Consider the following 24020-nt stretch of genomic DNA (forward strand, 5'->3'; position numbering starts at 1 on the left):
GTCAGGCTCACCAAGAGAAACTGTGGCACTTGGGTATATAGCAGTAAAGAGGACAGAAGTCAGTAACAAAACCACAACTTGAAAACACCAGTAAGATGAACAACTACTAAGATGAGAGGAGATGTCAGTAAACCACAAGAATGAGAATTCAAAGCCTGCTCTCCTTCCAGTGTCTACTCTTAATCAATGGGAACAGTGGTTAGGAGCACACCTTGAATAAAAAGTAAAGTATAAGCTAAATGTAAACAGACTTGATAACCCCAGATGAAATGGATAAAATTCTATATAACGTTAAAATTCAACATGTCAGGAAAGAAGACCTTGATTATAACCATTACAGAAATAGTAATTAATAGCACCACCCCCTTGCCACTGACATTAAAATAAGTTGGGCAGTTGGGTACAGAAAGCACAGTATATAGACTAAGTAAGAATTAAACTAGAAGAGAGCCCAAGAGATCACTGTGACTCATCTTGTCCTCAACAAGGAAAACTTAGTTTTCAACAATCGGGTTTTAGAAGGAGGTCTTTAAGTATTTTGTGTTCAGTTGAGAGTATAGCTGCTATACTTTAGACATGAAAGACATCAAAGCATATACGTTTGTCCCATCTTAGCAACAAGACAAATTAAATTTTGGCACTTACGGGTTATCTTTCTGGTTTGGTATTATCATTTTAACTAGAATATTTTTACAGATACTGTTTTCTAAATCTCTTAAGATAAAAACATTCCTCATTTTTAACAGTTACTGAGAAACATCAGTAGTATTCTGGAAAACATAGTTTCAAAATACAATATGAGAAATTACTGATTCATATACAAAGAGTTTCCTAGTTTCCAAAATTGATTTTTCTTAATATGTAAAGCAAATAATCATTCTGAATAGACTGGAATCTTCTACAAACACTATTAGAACATGCTTTAGCAACATATAAAGTATGTATTTTTTTCCAGTAGCCTCTGCACTTAAAATAATTTGGGACATTTTCTAAGCCTTAGCCTCTGCTATACGTAATCTTGATTTCATTGTCATTTTCCAATTACTCATTCTGTGAAATAATTGGCAACATGGACTTTCACAGTGGTCCAGGCATTAAGAACACGCCTGCCAATGTGGGGAACATGGGTTCAATTCCTGGTCCAGGAAGATTCCACATGCCTTAGGGCAAATAAGCTTGTGCGCCGCAACTACTGAGATCTACACGCTTAAAGCCTGAGTTCCGCACCAAGAAAAGCCAACTGCAATGAGAAGCCCACACACCACAACAAAGAGCCAGAGCAGCCACAAATAAATAAATAAAAGTATTTTTAAAAAATTGGCAACTGACCTCTATCAGTCACAGAGGTGATGAGAGAACTGGTGCACTGTCTAGGAATGTTAAAAACTCCGGTCTTCCCAATGGATTTGCAATAACTATTGTAAACATCTTTTGCCCCTACAGTTCCCAACACTGCTTAATGGCCACATGCCAGTGCCAATCCCCAGTCTGGACAGAGCTGCTTCTCCAGTACTGCTTTCTTCGAACTCTCAGAAATCCTGATGACATCTGGCCACAATTTAAAGACTCATTAACTGATAAAACAATTTGTCCCCATGGGCTAGTTTACCTGTGTCGTGAGAAGGATGTTGTGAAACCTGTCTGTTCATTTGGTTTGCACTTTTCATAACATGGATGGTCTAGATTTATGTTAGCATTTTAAAAACTTTTTATATTCAAGTATATATGAAAATCTGTTTTGCATTAAGTGAATTTTAATGTTTTTGTTTTTATATCTTCTTAGCTCTTAAGTGTTGAACACTGTTGACAGTGAAGAACTTTTCTAAATGGTTTTCAATGAAATAAGGATGTGAAGCTTTCTTCCTCTTTAATTCTGCAAATGCTGAACTGTGCTTATATACACTATAACCAGCTGTGCCTTCCTTTGCATTTAGTTTATTGTAAATTATCTATATATATTTTTAGTATTGAGAAAATGTTTGAAAGACAAAAATTAGTATCAACTCTCTAGTAGAATTTCATTATTTTTCACAAGTAGGCAATATGAAAGCATTCATTACTTTTCTTTTTGGCTTTCAACTGTATGAGAATTGCCTTAGAACTTCTTTTGAACTGAAATTCAGTGAATATAATATCCAAGTAATGTTTTTATAAAAAACAACTAAGCCATATTTAGACAATAAAATTTCATGAAAATGTTCTAAAGTGCATTTTTTGAAAAATGAACCTTGAAAGGCTAGCCTCCTGTTTACAATCTTTGAGACTCCTTCCACACAAAAGCCTGAGATGGAAAAACTAAATCAAGTTCACTCAGTCTATGCCCCTGGAATATTTCCTAGGTTAGCACATTCTTATTTAAAAAAATTAACCTGGTTCTTCCCATTTTCCATTGAGAATCATACCTCTCTGATGCATTTGCTGTATCTTAGTTAGGGTTTCTCTGAACCCCAGAAACTATAATTAACATTTAAAAATCCTATGCTTTGGAAAAGGTTCACAGATTGGTGATGAATACATATAACAAAGAAAACATTTTGTAATACCAGGTATCTTCATGTGTATGGGTAAAGCCTTGGTTGTGGAAATTGAGGTGCAGGATACACTGCTTTATGTATTACTGTTTATGGTGAGAATGAAGGAAAATTGATTAAAAAAAAATAAAATTCTTCAGGAACCTTATCATTGTGGAACTGAATTTATGTAACAATCTGCAGTACTAAGCAGTGAATCCTTTTGTGTAGTATAGTTTAGAACAGTGATAATAGAAACACTTTCTGTTCCTTCAGAAAAATCAGCAGGCACTAGTTTAAGGTGCCCATCTGTATATGAAGTAGTAAAGTTCTAATGTAAGATTCAAGAACTGGAAGGTGCCCAGTGCATTCAACTCAATAAAATTACCATCCTTAACTATAACAGAAACCAATTTGAAATGTGGCTAAATAATTCACTGATCCAAATGAGGCGTTGAATGGCAGGGATTATGAGAAAGGGTAAAAAACAAAGGTTGTAAAAACAAACATTTGAGTTTTCAAGAAATCTAAAATTTTGTTGGGATACTTTTAATGCTTGAGATGTTCAACTGGAATTGAGCTTAAGATTTTCAATTGGAATTTTATTTGGTGATGTAAGCCCTCATCTGGGGGAAAAATCCAAACTCGAATATGCATCTTTGCATATAAAGTAATGGGCCTGGTTCCACAATCTGCAAGGAGACACTACTGTCACTACCCACAGGCTAAGGATAACTCTGTACTAAAAGAGCTAGTCCAGGGGACTGGTATTTACCAAACATAAAATGTTAGAAGAGGCCTTTGAGATACATCCAACCACCATTTCCAGGTAAGGACAACTGCACAGAAGTGGGAATGCCTAAAGCTACCTAGCTCATTGAAGGGAGAACAATGATTGGTGCTCAGTCCAGTTCTACTTCCCCGTGCCTAGCTATAGGTAACTACTGGTCCAAAACTGCATGTTAGGTAGGAAAAAAACAAAAGAGCATGAAAAACAAACAAAAAACTTGTCAGATAAGAGCATACCTCAAATGCAATATTCTTACAGAGAAACTAAGTCAATGTGCAAAAACCTCAACCTGGTATTCCCTTCCTCCAAATGCTATGATTAACATACACTCTAGCTCCATTTATTAGACATGGAAAAAACACAGTATTTTTTGATGCACCAAAAAACTCACATGACACAAATAGAGAACTGGAGGTGTTGAAGTATATAATCCTTATTGCTCTGCCTCATTCTGTGTGTGTGTGTGTGTGTTGGATTTGTCTTTTTTAAACAATTATTTTAGTCAAAAAATAGGTTTCAAAGAACATAATAACTTTGTTTTCCCTTTTTATATGTTTGCTTGATCAGTGTTAAAATGCTATGGTAAAGTTTATAGAACTATAACCTAACTGTTGGTCTCTTTTGTACACATCTTTTCTATGACTGCAAATCTTCACTCAGTTTTCATATATGTATCATTTTTACTGTTATATTATTTTTGTTCAATAAATACTTTGTGATAAAAGGTGTGAAGAGGCAAGTGGGTTGTATTACTTCCATTTACTTGGGATGATTCAAATCATCCCATTCAAATTGCTATTCTATGGGTGTAAGTTGGAAAAAGAATTGTTATTTAGCTTAAATATTGCACATTGAAACACTATGTATATATAAATCTTATTTAAACAGGTATTTAAGGAAACAAATATACTTATTGACACTGAGTTGGATAGAAGGGAATGGATTTGAAAACTGGTCCTCCGATCACTTAAATCTGAAGTTCTGTCATTCTGCATTGAGGTAGGGAAGTAATGAGGAGATGAAAACTATATAACCATTTACTCTTTTAGCTGCGATTAATATCAAGAAATTAAAGCCATCCCATGGTCATGGATTAGAACACTTAATATTGTTAAGATCACAGTACTACCCAAAGTGATCTATGGATTCAATAAATTCATCACAATCCCCAAAATTTCATCCTAAAATTTATATGGAATTTCAAGAAACCTAAAATATACAAAACAATCTTGAAAAAGAAAAACAGAAGTGGAGGACTCACACTTGAGTGCAAAACTTATAAAGCTACAATTAATTAAAACACTATGGTACTGGTAGAAGGATAGATATGTAGACCGAGAGCAGAATTAAGAACCTCCAAATAAACCCTCATTTCTATGATCAATTGATTTTCAACAAGGGTGCTAAGGGGGAAAAGCTCAGGTCTTTCAACAAACAGGTCTAGGAAAACTAGATACTCACATGCAAAAGAATGAGGTTTGCCCTTCACTTTACACCACAAACATTAATTCAAAACTGATCAAGGTCTTAAATGTAAGCACTAAACTATAAAACTCTTAAAACGGGAGAAAATATTCACCATCTTGGATTTAGCTGCTGCTGCTGCTAAGTCGCTTCAGTCATGTCCGACTCTGTGCGACCCCATAGAGGGCAGCCCACCAGGCTCCCCCATCCCTGGGATTCTCCAGGCAAGAACACTGGAGTGGGTTGCCACTTCCTTCTCCAATGGATGAAAGTGAAAAGTGAAAGTGAAGTTGCTCAGTTGTGTCCGACTCTTCACAGTCCAATGGACTGCAGCCCACCAGGCTCCTCCATCCATGGGATTTTCCAGGCAAGAGTACTGGAGTGGAGTGGGGTGCCATTGCCTTCTCCGTGGATTTAGCTAAAGCAACTTAAATATGCAACCAAGAGCAAAGGCAACACAAGAAGAAATAAACTGGACTTCATGAAAATAAAAAACTTTTGTTTATCAACAGGACACCATAAAGTAAGTGAGCACAACCCACAGAAAAAAAAAATTAGAAATCACATATGTCATGACGTTCTAGCCTATATAAAGAACTACAACTCAACAACAAAAAGACATACAACCAAACTTTTTAAAAGACAAAGGACTTGAATATACATTTCTCTAAGCAGATAATGGTAACACGTGAAAAGGTGCTTAACACCCTCAAGTCCTTAGGGAAATCAAAACCACAAAGAGACGCCGCTTCAAAGCTATTAGAATGAATATAATGGGAAAAAAGAAGCAAGGATGAGGCGAAATTGGACATCATGCACTACTACTGAAAAATGTAAAATGGTGTGGGTACTGTAGAAAACAGTTTGGTGGTTTCTGAAAAAGTTAAGGATTGAATTACCAACTGACCCAGCAATTCTACTCCTGGTATATGAACCCAAAGAATTTGAAAAGAAAGGCTCAAACAGATGCTTGTATACCAATGTTCATAGCAACATTATTCACAACAGCCAAAAATGGAAAAAAAAAAAAAGTCTATCAACAGATGAATGGATAAGCAAATTATCCATATTTTGCTTGGATATAGAATAAAATGGATAAGCAAATGTTGTATAGTCATGCAGCAATGTTACTCAGCCATGAAAACAAATGAAGTTCTAACACATGCTACAATATTGGATGAACCTTGAAAACATTATGTTAAATGAAATAAGCCAGAGACAAAAAAACAAGTGTGGTATGATTCCACTTACATGAAATATGTAGTTTTTGTGTCTATGAATTTGCTTATTCTAAGTAAGAGATTACCCAAAGGATGAGGGAAGGAGAAAACATGGTGGTGTGTGGGGGGTGGGGTGGAGATTATAATGGCTACAAAGTTTCTGTTGTTTGGAGTGATGAAAAATCCTGGAAATAGGTAACTGCTTTTCACCACTGTGAACATAATAATTAAGGCCATTAAACTGTATGCTTACAAAGGGTAAAAATGGTAAATTTTATGTTACATGTATTTTACCACAATTTTAAAAAATAGTAAACACACACACACACCACATGAACTGTCTTGGGTCAAAAAGATTATAACGTTAACAAGTAGGCTTTCGTAAGCTAATAAAGCAGCCACTTCTATATAGAATATGACATATTCAACATGTTAACATCATCACTTGGAAGGAAAACAAAAAAGGCATCCCCTCTTACCTTTAAGAACCCTGTCAGTTTAAGACGAATCATCTGTTCAAGGTTCACAATTTGAGCTTCAATTCTCTTCACTGCGAAGTTTTCAGAATCTGAATGATGCTCAAGTATCAAAAAAAGAAAATCAAATTCCTTAATAAAATGAAGGAACATCCGTAGTTTTTCCTATGAAGAGCAATTTTATATAACTGTTGGATACAATTCTTCACCTTTTATATGCAAGAATGAAACATAAGGATAACTGTCAAATTTTCAACAAATCAAATAGATAACCTATGAAATGAAAAATCTGACAATTAAAAGTGCTATCCTATAAAATTACAGTAAAGATTAGTAAATGAATCGCCAGCACAATTATAAATTAATTGCTACTGGCCGAGACACTTCATTATCTTGAGACACATAAAAGAAAATGGTCCCATTCTGCACAGCCTTCTTCCCCAAGAAAGAACCGTGACTCAACAAAACCACATTTTAACAACATGAAGATTTTGTTATTATAAATTCTGAAACAAAATGGAGGAATTTTCACATAATATTTATAACCTTCAAAGTACAATATTAATACATGTCTGTCAGTTAGAAATAACAGCAGTTTGTTAGGCTACAGAGTTTAACAGAAAACCAATTTACAAATGTGAAAAGCAGTAGTGGTCCAATATTCACCATTACACATGAATCTGTTTCTTCCAGAAATCTTTTAAAAATTAAAACTTCAGTATCATGAAATATTAAAATAACACCCCAAACATGCCACAATCACTATTCACAAATAAAGTTAAAATGAAATATACAAAAATTCACTTAATACTGTTAAATAACAATAAACTACAAGATTTCCTGAACAGAAATGGTAGGACCCTGAATGTTTTACAGTGAATGCCAGGAAAATGAATTAAGTTATGACTCTTTTCATGATATATAAGCCCCAAATTTACATGACCATTTCAAAATATAGCAATTAAGATTTGCAGTTGGTAAGATGCACTAAACAAATAGTCCTTAAAAGTGAACACAAATGCTTAAAACACTGTTACCAACATCAAGGTGTATTTATGATATTCAAAAAGATGCATAATTAAAACTGTAATATTTACTATCTCTGGTAAACAGATAATACCTAGAATGCTTTAAAACAATCTTCCAAGTTCTCATTTCTCTTGTTTGTTATTTATCATGGCTCATTTCAAACACATATTACATCTTTCAGCTGATTCCAAGTGAATGCTATTAAAACACATACATATACACATCTCTCAAATGAAATAAATTGTTCCCCAATGAAGAATCATCCATTCTAATAAAAGAATTGTATTTAAGACAAATAAACAAAACAAGATCTCTCATGTTTGACCGGACTTGTATGGTTTAACTAAATTAAAGCACAATGTAAAACAGGTTAAGTGTATTAGTATACAAATATGCAGTAAATATTTCTAAAATGAGGAAAGGTAAAAATAAATAATTGTGGTACTTTAATTTACTGGTAGGTAATTCGAGATCCCCAAAATGTCAGGTATTTACTTGCTTGAATCAACTTCTGCATCACATGCTTTCCTAAACATAATGTGCTTATTGATTTCTTAGCTACTCTATTTGCCAATGTTCAATAAAAAATTATATAGCATGAACGTAAGAGTGTTCAAGTTGGCTCACTTATTTTACCGTTAAGCAAAGCTAAATTTACATTCCAGGAAACAATGCAGTTTAATTTTAAAAACAAACAAAAAATGCAGCAGTAAAACAATTTATGAGGAGAAACAGATGCATTCACATATAATAAAGCCACTGCAACTTCTTCAGGCATCAACTGTTGTGTTAAATAAACAGACAGTAGTTATTTAGCAGCAATGATTCCGCAATAAATAATGCACTGTGTTTCTCAGTCCTGCACAAAAATTGCAGCTATAGTTACATCAACAGCTGTAACCTACTGGCTCTAATGGCAGAGAAGACCTTAAAACCAACTGTACAAAAAAATTGTCACACTGTGACAACAAATATAAAAACAATTTGTAGGTCTGAAATAAAAAGACTCCACTGTGAAGAGGACAGTGTAGACAAACGAAGATTCCAAGTCCACCAAAAGAAATAATTGCCTTCAGATTTGAGTCCTTGATTGATAAGAAAGGCTGGGGGCTGGGCTTGAAACCATGTTATCAGACTTAAAAGAGCATGCTCTGTCTTCTGTTCTTCCCATGTCCTAAAATATAAAGTCATTTTATGAGGCAGTTCAAGGTTCAGTTTTATCCCACATACAGTATTTGGTGACTCTATGAAGCTAATGTTCCCACCAGCAAAAGCTAATTCCATGGTAAGAGTGATCAGCTCTGTCTTAAAGGACCCTCTTGTTGATGGGGTCAGTCTACAGCTTCTATGCTTCGAAGTGATGAACCTGATGACTAGGGGAGCACAGATGTGTCTTCTGCCTCAGGTGCCAGGTGTGGCGTGTCAGTGATCAAGCCAGGTCACTTGTAAGAGGTCTCTGTGCCATCTGCAGCTTTCAGGATCCCTGATTGGACTGAGTCAGATTCTCTCTGAAGAATTACTGAGCTGCCCACATCATACAGAAAAGTGAGTATGTGCAATGCTAAACATACGCCGTTGTGGAATGCACTGTACATTGGTTTTTACATAATTTTACTGATCAATTTATAAACCAAAAACTTGATTCCACACAAAATTTCATGATCGACATGTGAAATGGTTTATGACAAACACACCTGTCTCTGGATAAGAAGAATTTCGAAAACCGGGATCCTTTTGCAACTGAATCTCTTTCAAACTGAATATTGATACACCTAAAATGCACAGACAAAAAATAGCAGATGAATCATTAAAGCAAATATAATCCAACTAGAGACAAAACGTCTAAATTATATACTGAGTGAATGTGAAACATTTATACTACATTTACAAGGTTAGAGCCCCACTGAAGTATTTTCTCTTTTGTTCCAAGGTTTTGAGAAGAAAACCAAGCCAAATAATCTCCCCTCAGAATCTTTCTCCTCCAATTTGGCTTTAAATCAGGCTGTGTGTGTGTGTTTCTCTGAGGAGAATGTACACTTTATTTCTAGGGCTCACTGAGGTTGGGAGACCTCATCAAAATGTATCACTCAGTTTTATTCTATCCTTTATCCATTTGTCTTATGATGGCAGTAAAGGTCAAACCCTCAAACTATCTTCAGAATTTTACAGAAAAACAAGAAATAGGTTTATACACCTTTCCTACAACTCAAACTTTAAAACTTGATATTATTAGTAATAATAAAATGTACATAGCATCTTAAAAAATACTTGTAATTCATCTTTCTCATTTCCATCTCTGCCACAGAGGTAGTCTTTCATTACAAAATATCCTTTAAGTTCTAAGTGAAAACTCATGAGTCTTGATTCCAATTAGAAAACCACTGTCTAGTAAATGAGAATGGGAAATTAATGAAAGCTTTTGGTAGCTCATTTCCGAAATATTCTCTTAATTCCCCACTCACCTTGCTCAGTTTTAAAGTAAAATATTGGGGTAATTTTTAAGAATGTTCTGAGTAAAATCAAGCAGTTACCTCAGGCATGAGAAATCAGCTATTTTAATGACAATATGCTCACCTCTGTCATGGGGATAGTTAAGTCAGAGTGAACACAGTAAAGGAAAACCATCTTCATGTCTTAAAAAGGAAATTTACTTTCATGAGAAAACTAATGTTTTGGCTGTGTTTCATTACGACTTGCTTGAAATCCATTTTTAACAACTCTAAATCAAAGTAATTCAGATTGGGCCTAATGACAATGTCTATCATTGGATGACATTTTCCAGCTTAAGTCCAATAAGACTAATGAGCCACATATAAGCGCTACTGATTTCTTAAGAGTTGTAGCAACATGCTCAGTGTTAAAAGAAATAAATTAAAACAGGTAAATAAGATATATGCCTCCCTTCAGGGATTTCTGATCTAATTGCAAAAAGACCAGAATTTAAGGCTTAAAAACCAATAGTCCCTTCCTAAACTCCTAATTCACCCCAGTCTCCAAACCTGGATAAAAATAAAGGGGATGGGAGGACACACTCTAGAATTTCTCTTACTTTCAGGTAGAGCATGTATTCTTGGTCCCAGACTTCGAAAGTACACATGTTTCATGGCCTCTTCTGCTGAAACCCTTTTCTTAGATTCATACTGTGTAAAACCAAAAAAGCGGCTTCATTAATTTTTTTCTCTAAATACTGGAAAAAGCATGTGTGAGGGGTGGGGGACACACACACAAATTAGCATTTAAACGTTTAGAGCTACCGTTATCTTGATTACTTAATACTTAATAAAAATTACTTATTTTTAAGAACCAATTTACTATCCTCTAAATTGAGTTACTACTGAGCTTGTGTAGCAATGATCCCAGTTTCAAATTTCCAAAATAAAGCTGGATCTTAACTAAAGATTAAGATTCCTTATATTTTCTGAAGTGATAGAAAAAAAGCAAAATATCTGACCTGTGGTGTTACTTTTCTTCATGAACAACAAAGAATTATTAGAAATGTAACTAATACCTTTAAGAAAGATATTATTAAATTACCTATTGAATACCCATTTTCCTTTCTTCCTTCATGAGATAATGTAGATTTAAGGCATTCATGCTTCCAGCTCTGACATAAGAACCATGACTGTTCTAAGTTTAGGCTAATTATGGCAATCCAGCTCCCCAATTCTCAGCCTCTCTTACAATCAACATTCTAGCTATATGAAGATTTCGGAGACACAGGAAGAAGTCCTTAGAGGGGTTTTTGGAAAAGCCTTTGCTCTACAGAAACAAGAGGACTAATGTGACTGACACACTCTTATCCTCTCTGTCGTTTCTGCTCTGAATGCAGGTATGGTTGGATTTGGAGGAACAACAGCCTACAGAGCATAGGTATAAGGAAAAAAGAAAGCAAATGTAAGAAAACCTGAACTGCAGAGAACATGGCCTTGACACAGTTGATCAGTGCCAGCAGCTAACTACCTCAGTGAAGGGAATATGCTATGCACATTTTTGTATGTCTTTTTTTCTGTTTCTACACAGTCTGGTGGCGAATCACCAAGAAAGTTGATGGACAACAACAGCAATTAGCAACTATCTCTTTGGCTTCTATGATCGCCAATAATCACCAAAATTAAGCTTCAAGAAATAAAAAAAGGGGTAAGTGAAGGGAATATGCTATGCACAGAATATTCCCTTCACCTCAGACTGTTCTGGGTTACAAGGAGAGACCCAGACACACTAGGAGAAACCATATTTTTTCACTTAAGCACATGTCTTAAGCATGCTAGATGGGCTTCCCCGTGGTCTAGGGGCTAAGACTCCAGGCTCCCAATATTGGAGGCCTGGGTTTGGTCCCTGGTCAGGGAACTAGATCCCACATGCCACAACTAAGTGTTTGAATGCTGCAACTAAGGCCCGAAGCAGTCAAATAAATAAATGTTTAAAAAAAAAAAAAAAAGCATGCTAGATACTAGCATAAATAATCTTATTTATGGGAGAGATATTACTGATCCCATTCTATAGATGAAAAACTAAGGCTCAGACAAGTTAACACACCATTTAATGACTATAACAAAGATGTAACTTACCTGAAGAAATTTTGTTATCAACTCAATTCCTTCAGAGTCTAACCTAAAAACAAAGGACAAGTAGCAATTTCTTTATTAATCTTAGCTGATAGCAACTTTCTAAATAAAACTACTTTCCAAGTGTTTTCATCTGCTAAATTCAAGTGCCCTAAAATAGAACACTTTGCTGCTTTTCAAACTGATTCAAATCTGTTTTAACCTTAAGATTTATCGTGCCACTTGTTTAAGAAACCATAAGTAACCGGGCATCAACTCAACATTTCAATATTCAAGAGTAAATTAGATCACTAAAATGACAGAATTTTTTAAAATCACTATTTTACCTCTAAACAAAATAACCTGTATTATTGAAAAAAACTTTAGTAAACTAGATCTGTTTTCAGTGTTCTAGTGAAGGCAAGAGTACAACGGCATCATTTTGTATTATACAGGTGAAAACAAAACGGTAAGAGACCTCCAAATTTATCACTGTGGTTCAAGATAAACAGAGATGAATCACTCAACTCATTTTTACAGGACAATATGCTGAAGGTTGGGTACTAGAAGCTATAAAGTTCAATTTAAATATGCCTCAATTTCATAAAACTTTATTTAAGAGGGATACAAAACCAATGACATAATCAATAAAGACAGAAAACTGTTTAAGGATGGAATTAATAAACAGGAGTAAGGATTTAGCGGTTATCTTAAAGGGATAACCTCTTGATCAGAAGTCACAAGTCACAAATCCTATTGTGCACTGATATTCACTGGCAAAAGCACAATTACGGAAACTGTCTCCCCTCCCTTCCACCTGAAGTGCTCTTAGTAGGTACTGTGGATGCTGTGGCCTAGAGATTCTCCAGAGTCTACTAATCCTTTGCAGTTTGCCATTCTGACAAACACCCAGAACTATGTGGCTACAGATAAAGTGAAAGTTGCTCAGTCGTGTCTGACTCTGCGACTGCAACTGCCTGGACTTATACAGTCCATGGAATTCTCCAGGCCAGAATACTGGAGTGGGTAGCCTTTCCCTTCTCCAGGGGATCTTCCCTGGAGAAGATCAACCCAGGAATCAAACCCAGGTCTCCCACATTGCAGGCGGATTCTATACCAGCCGAGCCACAAGGAAAGCCCAAAAATACTGGAGTGGGTAACCTAGCCCTTTTCCAGTGGATCTTCCTGACCCAGGAACTGAACCAGGGTACCTGCATTGCAGGCGGATTCTCTACCAACTGAGCTATCAGGCTACAGATAAGCTAGGTGCTAAGCTCATGAAGAATCTGCTTTAAAGAGCTGCAACTTTTTACCCTGGACATTATAACAGCAAGCAATATATATATGACAAAAATAGGATTTATGCTTTTATGCTAAAAGTTTAACACGGTATATTATTCTTCCTTCTTAGGAAGTCTACTTAGAATGTTACCAGTTAGTTTAGTGACAAGGCTATCAAATCACATAAACACTTTCAAAATAGTTTTGGCACCAGAATGATCTTACTCATTGTCCCTATCTTGAGAATAAATGGAACTAGAGTATGTTATGTTGTGAGCAATGTGAATGGCTTTTGATTAAAACAGATATTTGCCTTATTTGGTATCTTGGTGCCCTTTTCACATCTATTTTTTCTTAAGGAAAGATGAAAAAATAAAAAGGGGGTTAGTGATTCTAACATTACTTACAGAAATGTAATACATTCCGTAAGTAAAAACACTCTGACTCAAATTTTAATGGGAGTCTTAGATGGATCTGAGGTAGGTCTGTAATTGGATGGGCAACATATAGGATATGAAGGGTCAGAAAGTTCATATTCTTCAAATACAAATTATCATTAACACTGGCCAAAATTATGATGGGTAATCCTGTATAAGAGCCAAGATTTTGCCTATAACACATTCCTAAGTAAACACAGAATGTGCGTGCTCAGTCGTGTCCAACTCTTTGTGACCCCATGGTCTTTGTAGCCTGCCAGGCTCCTCTGTCCATAGGATTTTCCAGGTAAGAATACTGGAGTGGGTTGCCACTTCCTCCTCCAGGGGACCTTTCTGACCCCGAGACTGAAACCCGTGTCTCTTACATCTCCTGCCAATGGCAGGCAGATTCTTTACCACTACACTACCTGGGAAGCCCAAAATATAGAATAATTGTGTAGAAAAAATAAATTTCATCATGGTCTTCACAGTACTGAATTAGGCATAAATCAATGTTTTCTTTCTGGGAAAAGGAACAACCTACATAAATCCTAGAATTATATAATATATATATATTCTATGCTCATTTTATTTATAGTTCAATTCTGTGGACTTACATAGTTTGGTGATTCTTGGTCACTGAATTATAAAATTAATTTGACATAGGAAGAAATTAAATTCTAAAATATTTAAGAATTGTGTATGTAAATCAAGTATTTTTCCTGAATCCTTACCATGACAAATGGTTCGAGACTAAAAAGAAAAAAAAAAGAGAGAGAGAGAGACTAAAAAGAATTAAAAAAAAAAAATAGTGTGTTCCCCCTTTCACATAAAGAAAGAAAAAAAATACCTGGGTGCATGGTTAATTAGAGGCTGCGGTTTATATTTTGGAAAGTTGTAGTTCTTGAACTCATCATTTGAAGAAACACCTGGCCAATTTTCCTGAGATGGAGTTCCTGAATTTAAAAATATATATACTTATAAATATATAGAAATTTTTATACAGGCAAATATATATAGGCAGAACAAAAGTGTCTTAAATAACAATTTATATTTAGTAGATAATTTGATTGTTTCAACTAAAATTAGAATGACAGAAATAGTAAACATACAGACTTCTTTTCAGATTAAGCAAAGATTGCACCAAAAGGATGCCTATTGACATCTAAGCTAAAATATTTCCTAATAATGTGCTAAAAGTCCCTTTCCAATAATATTTCTCTTCTGTTTCTTCATAGAATCATTGCACAGGTAGAAGTCAGTAAATAAAAAGGAGAAGTTATCTAGAAGGATCTTTATCTTAACATGGAAATTATAATTCTTCTAATAGCTATTTATGTTAGTCTCAGTATCGAATTTATAAATATATATTTGAAAGATGTAGTCGTATCCAGCTACTCAATTACAGGTAACAAATCACTGAGAAGACAGTTTCTTCTGTTACCTAGCAGTCGGAAAATTAAGTGCAGTTCATCTTCCACAGTTGATCCTGGAAACAGAGGTCTTCCAGAAGCCATTTCAAAGAAAATGCAACCAACACCCCTATAAAATATACCATAAAAAAAAAGATGAGTAATCCATTTATATATTATTAAGCATAAGAATCTTTTCCCTAAGGCTGCCTTTCTGGAGAATTTTGTACTAGCCTGCTAGAAAATCTGCAGATTTCTTTCAGATATAACTAAACTAACTTGCTAACATTTAGCTTATCATCTTCCATACGTCTATATCCATTTTCCCCACTTAAAGTGTCCAGCCCTCTTCTGCATGATCCCTGAAGAATACCACTAACCATAGCTAATAGTGATTTAATGCTTACTATGTGTTAGGCAGTGGTCAGCAGAGCTAGGTAGAAACAAATGATTCAAGATGTTTTTATGTAGGAAGCAGAGACAGAGCTCATAGATGTGGGGTAAAGTGAGTGAGAGTAAGACACAGAGAAAGAGAGAGAGAATGTGTTAAGAGAAGGAAGAGAAATGGACAGACGCTCACTAAATAGATACTGTCTTCACCTGTGTGAAGACATGAGTTTAAGACAGGAGTCCTTCCTTTAAAAGACTCACAACCTAGCAATTACATATATATATATGTGTGTGTGTATATATATATATAAATTATACAGAAGATTAAATAATGGAGCCACTATGGCAAACAGTATAGTAATTCATCAAAAAATGTAAAACATAATTGCCATATGATCCAGCAATTCCACTTCTAAGTATATAACCAAAAGAAAAGCAGTATCTCAAAGAGGTATTTGTACACTCATGTCCACAGCAGCACAACAGCCGAAACGTGGTAACAACCCAACTGTCCATCAGTGCATGAATCAATAAACAACATATACGTACAATGATTATTCAGCCTTAAAAATGAAGGTAATTCTGACACATAAAAAAGTCAAGTATCTATCTTCACCAGAGGTAAACCTTGATAACATTTATGCTAAGTAAAATAAATTAGTCACAACAAAACAAATGCTATATGATTTCACCTATATGAGGTACTTAGAAAAGTCAAATTCACAAACCCAGAAAGAAAAACGGTGGAGGGAGAGGGAAATGGAGAGTTACTATTTAGTAAGTACAGAGTTTCAGTCTGCAAAATGAAGAGAGTTGTGGAGACTGACGATGATGGATGCACAGCACTGTAAATGTACTTAATGGTAAATCTGGTTATATATATATTCCCAAAATTTAAAGAAGCTTAAAAAAGAAAAAAATGTTTCACAATACAAATTATATAAACGTTCAACCCAAGACAACAACAAAACAAAGTATATGATTTATCACTACACAAAGAGTACTTGCAGTAAGTGTAACCACAGTTCAAGGGAAAAAATTAGCCATGGGAGGCTAGGTTATAGTCAGGGAGGATTTATGAAAAACTATGTTTTGAAGGCCCTAGGCACAGGCCTTAGACAGAGAAACAGAGTAGTCATTCAAGACAGGTGAACTGGTATGAATATAAGAGCAAAGCTGGGAAAGCCCAGGTTATTTATGAAATATAGTAAGTAGCCATTTGGCTAAATGGAAACATCTACACTGAGTAGTCTGAAGTAAACTGAAAAAGGTAGAGACGTTTCATGAAGATTATTAAATATCAGGTTGAAGAACGATACCCTATTCTATAACAGGCAGTGAATGTGGAAGCAGCAAATGTGTCTGAATAAAGGAGTGTCATGATCAAAGTGCCGGGTGAGGAAGATTACTATTGTATTTCACTATTTCAAGATCAACTTAAAGCAAGCGGGTTTTGGTGAATATTAAATGATGATAAAAATAATAATTTTGTACCAGACACTCTTCAAAATGCTTTATATATATCAGCTCATTTGGTCTTAACATTATTCACAGAACAGGCTTTTAAAGTAGTTATTGTTATAATTCCCATTTCCTTAATTGAGGAAACTGAGGCACAGGCCAGTAATTTCAAAAAGGTTATATAGTTGTAAGTGGTAGAATTGGTCTTTAAACCTAGGTGATCCTACTTGCCAGAACTCTTCATCATTGTTTATATTGTCTCTCTTTAAAATAACATCTCCTTAAAGCCAAATACCAATCAGTATGTCCTGTGTTAATGGCTACATTCTTTCAAAATTATAAATGGCAATAACTATGCACATATTTACCACATGTCAATCTGTGTTGAGTACTCTGAGGAACCCAGAAGCACATCAGGCGGCCGGTACCAAAGTGTGACAACTTCATTTGAGTAGGTCTTTGTGGGAACTGACTTGGCTCTGGCTAGTCCTTCACAGGGAAAAGAAAACAATTAAGAAATAACTAGAATGTATTTCTCAGTTCATATGACAATGACTGCAGTCACAAAGATGCCCGAGATGATTACTCTATACCATTGTGACGCTTAACAAAATTCGTTTTATGAATTTTTGAGTGTGTACCGTCTTGGGTCAGCAAATCTTCATGTAATTAAACTAAATAATAATAATTACACAGTCAGGGACTATGTTTACTTTTACGAGTGAATGCACCTGGCCTCAGTATCTGGGCTAATCTAAACATAAGATATCTTCTTTCTAGCCATGATTATGCCAAAATTACTTCCTACTTCAAGTTAAATTAATGCAAAACAGGCCAATGATATTAAGATAAACAATTTTACTTCTTACAGTTATAGGCTTATTGACTTTTAACCTGATTACAATTTTCGCTTGCTGTACCAATTCTTACCAAAAAGCATGAAGTTACTGGTCCATAATCCTGTTAAGTTTTATTAACAATTCCCTTGCAGAAGTTTTTATTTAAAGTTTTCTTGCAATGAACTACATTGTCGTTCTGTACTTCTTAAGTTTTACGTTATATAGTTAATATTAAAATACAATGAACCTGTCTTTGGATCTTATTAGTTGCTGTAGATAACATGTGCTATTCCTTTGCCTGTTGAATATGAAATTCACTGATTATCCAGATATAAAGGCAAGAGCTTGCAACTTTCTCTCTTGAGCCACTAATGTAAGAGTTGCTTTTATTACCCCCATGCCTCCAAATTCTTATCACCTAAAGAAGTAACTTTTTAAAAGATATCTGAAGAAATATAAATTTTAACATATATGAAGAATTGATGCTTTTGAAGTGTGGTGTTGGAGAAGACTCTTGAGAGTCCCTTGGACTGCAAGGAGATCCAACCAGTCCATTCTGAAGATCAGCCCTGGGATTTCTTTGGAAGGAATGATGCTAAAGCTGAAGCTCCAGTACTTTGGCCACCTCATGTGAAGAACTGACTCACTGGAAAAGACTCTGATGCTGGGAGGGATTGGGGGGCAGGAGGAGAAGGGGACAACAGAGGATGAGATGGCTGGATGGCATCATGGACTCGATGGACGTGAGTCTGAGTGAACCCAAGGAGATGGTGATGGACAGGGAGGCCTGGCGTGCTGCGATTCATGGGGTCGCAAAGAGTCGGACACGACTGAGTGACTGAACTGAATACTTTATTTCAAACAGGGAATAATTCATTCACAGGCTGTGATTTCTGCTGTAACTATTATATCTGATTAAAATCCTAAGTAAGAAAAATGTCATAGAAGGATATTTTAACTGTTAAACCCAAGTGAAACCAGAATTTTTAAAAAAAATCAGCCAGTATTCATAGTATTTTCATTTAGTTTAAGGGCTAAAGGATGTAACTGAAATAACGTTGACACTATTTATTTAATTGCAGATTTTATTTGACCATCCCAGCTTGGTAAAATAAATTCAAAATGTTTTGATAATTAGCAACTTTCTGATTCCTCTTCCTGATATCATACTGGGTTATAAGGGGAAAAGGACAGGCTTCACATTTGCTATTCCTACACATACAACATCAAAGCAACTGCAGCTGTAGTTTCCTCAGTACCTTTTCCTTCTCCTCCTGAGAGAATTCTAAACTATGGTACTTGCTCAAACAGGCTTCTGGTCCAGTTCACAATTAGATTTGCAATACTAACATAAAATGCAATAGACAATAATTTCATCCAAACCAAATTAACTAAATGTGACATGGTATTATTATATAAGCCATTTTCTATTATTAATGAAAATGTCTATTTATATGAATACTTCCCTGGTTACAGGAAAAGTAGAATTTTCATCTAGATCAACAACAACTTTATACCTTTGGAGATCCCCTGAAAGGGTCTCAGCACACTTAGGGGACTATGGACCACTTCTGAGAACCTGGGATGGTTAGCATTCACTAACATAACTGACCACCAAAATTTTCAAATATCTTCCAAAAACTTCCAAACTCACATAAAAGCAATCATACAGTGTCAATACTTGTTTTTTCTTTTAAACTTAACCACCTGGAACTATCTATAAATATCTCATACATTCCGTACCAAAATCTGCTAGCTTTAATTCTCCTTTTTCATTAATGAGGAGGTTCTGTGGTTTTAAATCTCGGTGTAACACCTTTCTTCTGTGGCAATATGCCAGACCACGTAGAATCTGGTATAAAAACAGCTATGGAAACAAAACACAGAAATTAGTCTTACAGATAATAAGACATACTTTGGTGTAAATTATGGTAAACAGAAAAGCAACTGGCCTAGAACAGTCAAACGAAAAAAGGAACCATCTCCTTTTCCTTACATACTTATCTAAATTTTACAATTCATTATTCTATTTGAAACATCTATTTTTTTAGTGTGAACGAATGAAACTTTATCTTAGTAGTAATAGCTCACTTGTTACTGAAAATGATTTTAAATAAATGTACCTCATAAACTTACAGGTCTACTAATTAGGTTTACAGTTTATTTATGAAATTCTCACAAAACAATCTTCTACCATTACCCAACCCTCTGCCCCCTGAAAAAAAAACTGATGTGGGACAAAGCCTTTAATATAAGGCACTGGAGTTGGTGGTTTTATGAACATTTTCAAGTGTCAAAGAGATCAGCGCTGCACAGCTCTGGCAAATTATGTGCTATAAAAATAACCTAAAATAACCTAACCCAGCTTCTATCACCCACCTCCTGGGTACTTTACTTTCAGCACCTCCCACTCAGCCTTCAAAACCTGCTATGATTCAGAAAAGGGATTAAGCACTGTGGAGCTCTGAATGACTCTTGGAAAAAAGCAATTCCTATAAGGCTAATGGTAGACTTTTTCGTTGTGGATTTTGGTGGAAAAGGGAATATGAAACACAGACGGTATTTGATTCTTTGTGGTTAACAAAAAAGAGCCTCAAGTCCAGAACATTTAGGAGTGTACCCTTGGTTTTCTTGGAAGGTGAAAAATAGCTTTAGAACTTTGAGAATAAGCCAAGGCAGCAGGTGAACAGTGGGCCGGAAGAAATTGTAATTAGCAGAGCTTCTATACTCTACGTATTTATATTTTGAAAACTCTTAAATTATTACTTCCAAATATTCTCATTACTTTTTATGTTTAACAGAGAATAAAATACTTTTCAACTTAATTCAGGCATGTAGACCTGGCTTACGACAAATAAACTTCTCAAATCTTAGTCAAATTATGATAATTAAGGACAACTTTATTTCCAAATTACTGATAATATGACTGCAGGAAAAACAACATAAAAGCCATAAGCAGAAGTAAACACAAATGAGATTCACAATACCTTGCCAAATAAAACATAAAATATGATGAGAACAATTCTCATAGAAACTATATGGAAAAGAGACTTAAAACTTAAAGCCCTATTCTAAAATTCCTAGCAATCCATATATTTTGAACTATTTTATAGTAAAACAAACTGGTTCTCCTTTATAACAAACTTAACTATTTTAAAAAGTATCTTAAGTTTAAAAGTTAGCATCTATAGAACTGGAACTGTCGCAAAACCACAGCTGGGACAGCCTATTTCCAGAACAGTCTCACGAACCATTGAGTGAGTTTGGATAAACAGATCTTTGCTAAATTTGGAGTAAATCCAGTCAAAGAAACCTGCTGTAAGAACACAACTGTATCAAGGGTTTTTACCTGATCTTCCTTTTACTTTTGGGCTTTATCTGGCACAAAGTTTATGTCAAACTTTTCTATCATTACTTGCATCTTCACATATTTTTCAGGTAAGAAAACATAATTATCTTACTTTCCCTCTTAATAGTGCACAATGGTATTTCCAGCCTAGTATTCATAATACCTATGTAGCTTCCTGACCTTACTCATTAGATTAGCACCTTCAAAAGTTGCTTTATAATTAAATACCATTGTAAACATGAGGACTTTGCCATTTAAAAGAGGCCCTTTGCAAAATGCACTGTATCATTTTCATTTACCTTAAACATTTGGATTCTGATAAAACAGGCTTCTTGTTATCTTTCTAAGCAGAATATACCTGTAAATGTATTCTATATATATCGAAGAGAACCAATAATACTGTGAAAGGAAATGTCAGAAGACTTTTCTGTTTTGAAGTAGAGAAAGGTTAAAAGTTTATTGAAGGGCCAAGCAAGGAGAACAGGTGGCTTCTATTCAAAAACCTCAAATTCCTCCGAAGTACTTATTAAAAATTTTAAAATGAAGTAGTTCTACAAAAAAGGTCTGATTCTAGGAAATACTATAGTATAGCAAACAGAAGTTCTGAGTAAATGTGTTCAGACAACCTCAGTTTATTTAAAATGCATAACAAAAAATTCCGAAGCAGAACAGTTATGAGACTGGCGTATTTCATTATGTAATGCAGTGCAGTTTGTCTCTGCTTAAGTGTTCGTCTCTAAACACAATTTGAAACGACACAGTAAGCTTACCTTTACATTGTGCATACTCATGATGTTTCCACAGTCATCCATGTACTGTTTTAGATCTTTATCCTGAAAAAAATAGAGCACTATGTGATACATAGTTTTGAGAAGGCATGACATTTACTTAGTTTTTAAAAATAAGTTTGCTTTTTAAAAATGAAGTATAGTTGCTTTTCAATGTTGTGTTAGTTTCTGGTATACAGAAAACTGATTCAGTTATACACAGGTATTAAATACTGTTTTTTAAAAAAATTAGTTGTTTTTTGAAGAAAGATCCTGAATGTACCATACATAATTAAATGCTAATAACAAGAATGTCCCTGGGGCTGTTAAAAAATCCAATCTGTATGTTTTATTATAGCAAAATTAAATACTGAAGTTTTATGAAATGCTTACCAGATACTCAAAGACCAGAGTCAAAGACTTGTCTGTATGAACAATGTCATGTAAGGTTACTATATTTGCATGCTTTAGATCCTTTAATAGTGAAACTGCAAAACAGGAAGGAAAGCCAATTATTTAGTCTGTGGTAGCCAGTCTTTTAAAGAACCCTAAGTTTAACATACGAATGCCTGAATTTAGGAGTCTCTTAAAACAATCCAAAGGGATCTGTAGTAGAAATTTTAGAAGAATTTTTTCTTTTATGGTACTGGGTTTGATATTTTTAATACTTCTAAATTATTCCCTATACTACATTAATACTCTCCATAACATCCTTTTTTTCACTCAAATATTAACTTATTGAGACTGTCCCAAGATATGTTTTCTTCTTCCAAACTGGCTTATCAGTTGCCTCAAACCATTTTCTGGATAATCCTTTAAAAAAATGGTACCATTATAAAAATATATTTGCATTCTGTATACACTATTTATGGCCAGCTCTTTCCCCATGCACCAATATGTAACATTTCCCAATGGCAAGTATTTGTCTATGACAGTAATCTTATGACTTCCTAGTATTTCATCATAAGCTGTATGATAATATATCCAATCCCATTTTGTTAAATATTTTAGCTTTAGATATTGCTTCTACCCCCAGGGCCTCATTTTATTGTATTCTTTTTCCTCAACGAGATGCCATTAGTTGTGATGGCATATTATTTTCCAGTCATGTATTATTTCTATACCTGAGCTCTTTGTACTTACAAAAAATGAACTCTTATTACATAGCTTTGGTTTTAAAATGTTCTATATAAATTTCATAAAGCATTCTGCTCACAAAAAGTACTAATTATACCTTCTCTTATTGCTGTGCAGGGTGCACCTTCTTCATGTTCCAACCGGATCTCTTTCAAGGCCACCAAATTCTCTGTCAATTTACTTCTTCCTTTATATACTGTTGCATATGTACCCTACAAAATATATTTTGCAAGATACATGAAAGTAGCATGAGTCTATATCATCAATACAAGAAAGAGCCCTAACTAAATTTCTAATTTTTAACCATGTGTTAAATTCCATCTTGCAGAGAAAACTCCACCATGACTAGTCTTGGTTTTCCTACAGCTAAGAGGACTTTCAGTTCCCTGTGCACAGCTTCCCTACTCTTACAACCCTTCAGAGTACTTCAAAAGTAAAAACATAAGAAGAATATTTAATTTAAAAGTATTGTATTAACTATAACTACAATGGTATGTGAAGATTGAGGAAATTAAGCAAGAAAACTTAAGGTGAAAACTGAAACTGTAACTAACATATTATTAAAATTTTACCCATTTTCAGAATCTTTGAATGCTAGAGCTCTCCTTTAAAAACCAAATGTATTCTACAGATATCTTCTATCGTTGCGAAGACAGTTCTCAAACTCCCTTAAGGCTTCCCTATTAACTAATTCTATTATTTTCTTTGCACTTTATCACTCTGGGAAGCAGACCATTTCAAAACTAGTACTAGTAGCAAGTTCAAGAAAACCTTGAATTTCATTTCAAGAAAATGAGCCAAGAATTTCCTTAACCTTTAAGATATGTCTTTAGCTTTACAGATAGTATTTTTATTTTTCACAAGTTTAAACACATGGAATTTCCCATATGACAGCATAGTCACAGAGTACCAAGGAGCAAACTAAAAGACAGATG

The 24020-nt window shown here is 34.7% G+C and overlaps 2 protein-coding genes across 2 annotated transcripts in view; one reads left to right on the forward strand and one right to left on the reverse strand.

Moving 5' to 3' along the window:
* Window positions 1-1586, forward strand: part of ELK3 (ETS transcription factor ELK3) — a 68771-nt gene extending 67185 nt beyond the window's left edge. Inside the window, exon 5 of the mRNA XM_052640068.1 lies at window positions 1444-1586. Coding sequence (XP_052496028.1) covers window positions 1444-1542 — 99 coding nt within the window. The 3' untranslated portion in view covers window positions 1543-1586. The remainder of the gene's footprint in view (window positions 1-1443) is intronic.
* Window positions 1587-8552: 6966 nt separating this feature from the next.
* CDK17 (cyclin dependent kinase 17) overlaps window positions 8553-24020 on the reverse strand; it is a 105746-nt gene continuing 90278 nt past the window's right edge. Inside the window, 11 exon segments of the mRNA XM_052639738.1 lie at window positions 8553-8663; window positions 9184-9261; window positions 10539-10629; window positions 12058-12100; window positions 14581-14686; window positions 15175-15272; window positions 17362-17482; window positions 19576-19699; window positions 21952-22014; window positions 22342-22436; window positions 23183-23297. Of these exon segments, the coding sequence (XP_052495698.1) occupies window positions 8626-8663; window positions 9184-9261; window positions 10539-10629; window positions 12058-12100; window positions 14581-14686; window positions 15175-15272; window positions 17362-17482; window positions 19576-19699; window positions 21952-22014; window positions 22342-22436; window positions 23183-23297 (972 nt within the window). The 3' untranslated portion in view covers window positions 8553-8625.

The sequence above is a fragment of the Budorcas taxicolor genome, chromosome 5, assembly GCF_023091745.1.
Source record: "Budorcas taxicolor isolate Tak-1 chromosome 5, Takin1.1, whole genome shotgun sequence".
Taxonomy (NCBI): Eukaryota; Metazoa; Chordata; class Mammalia; order Artiodactyla; family Bovidae; genus Budorcas; species Budorcas taxicolor.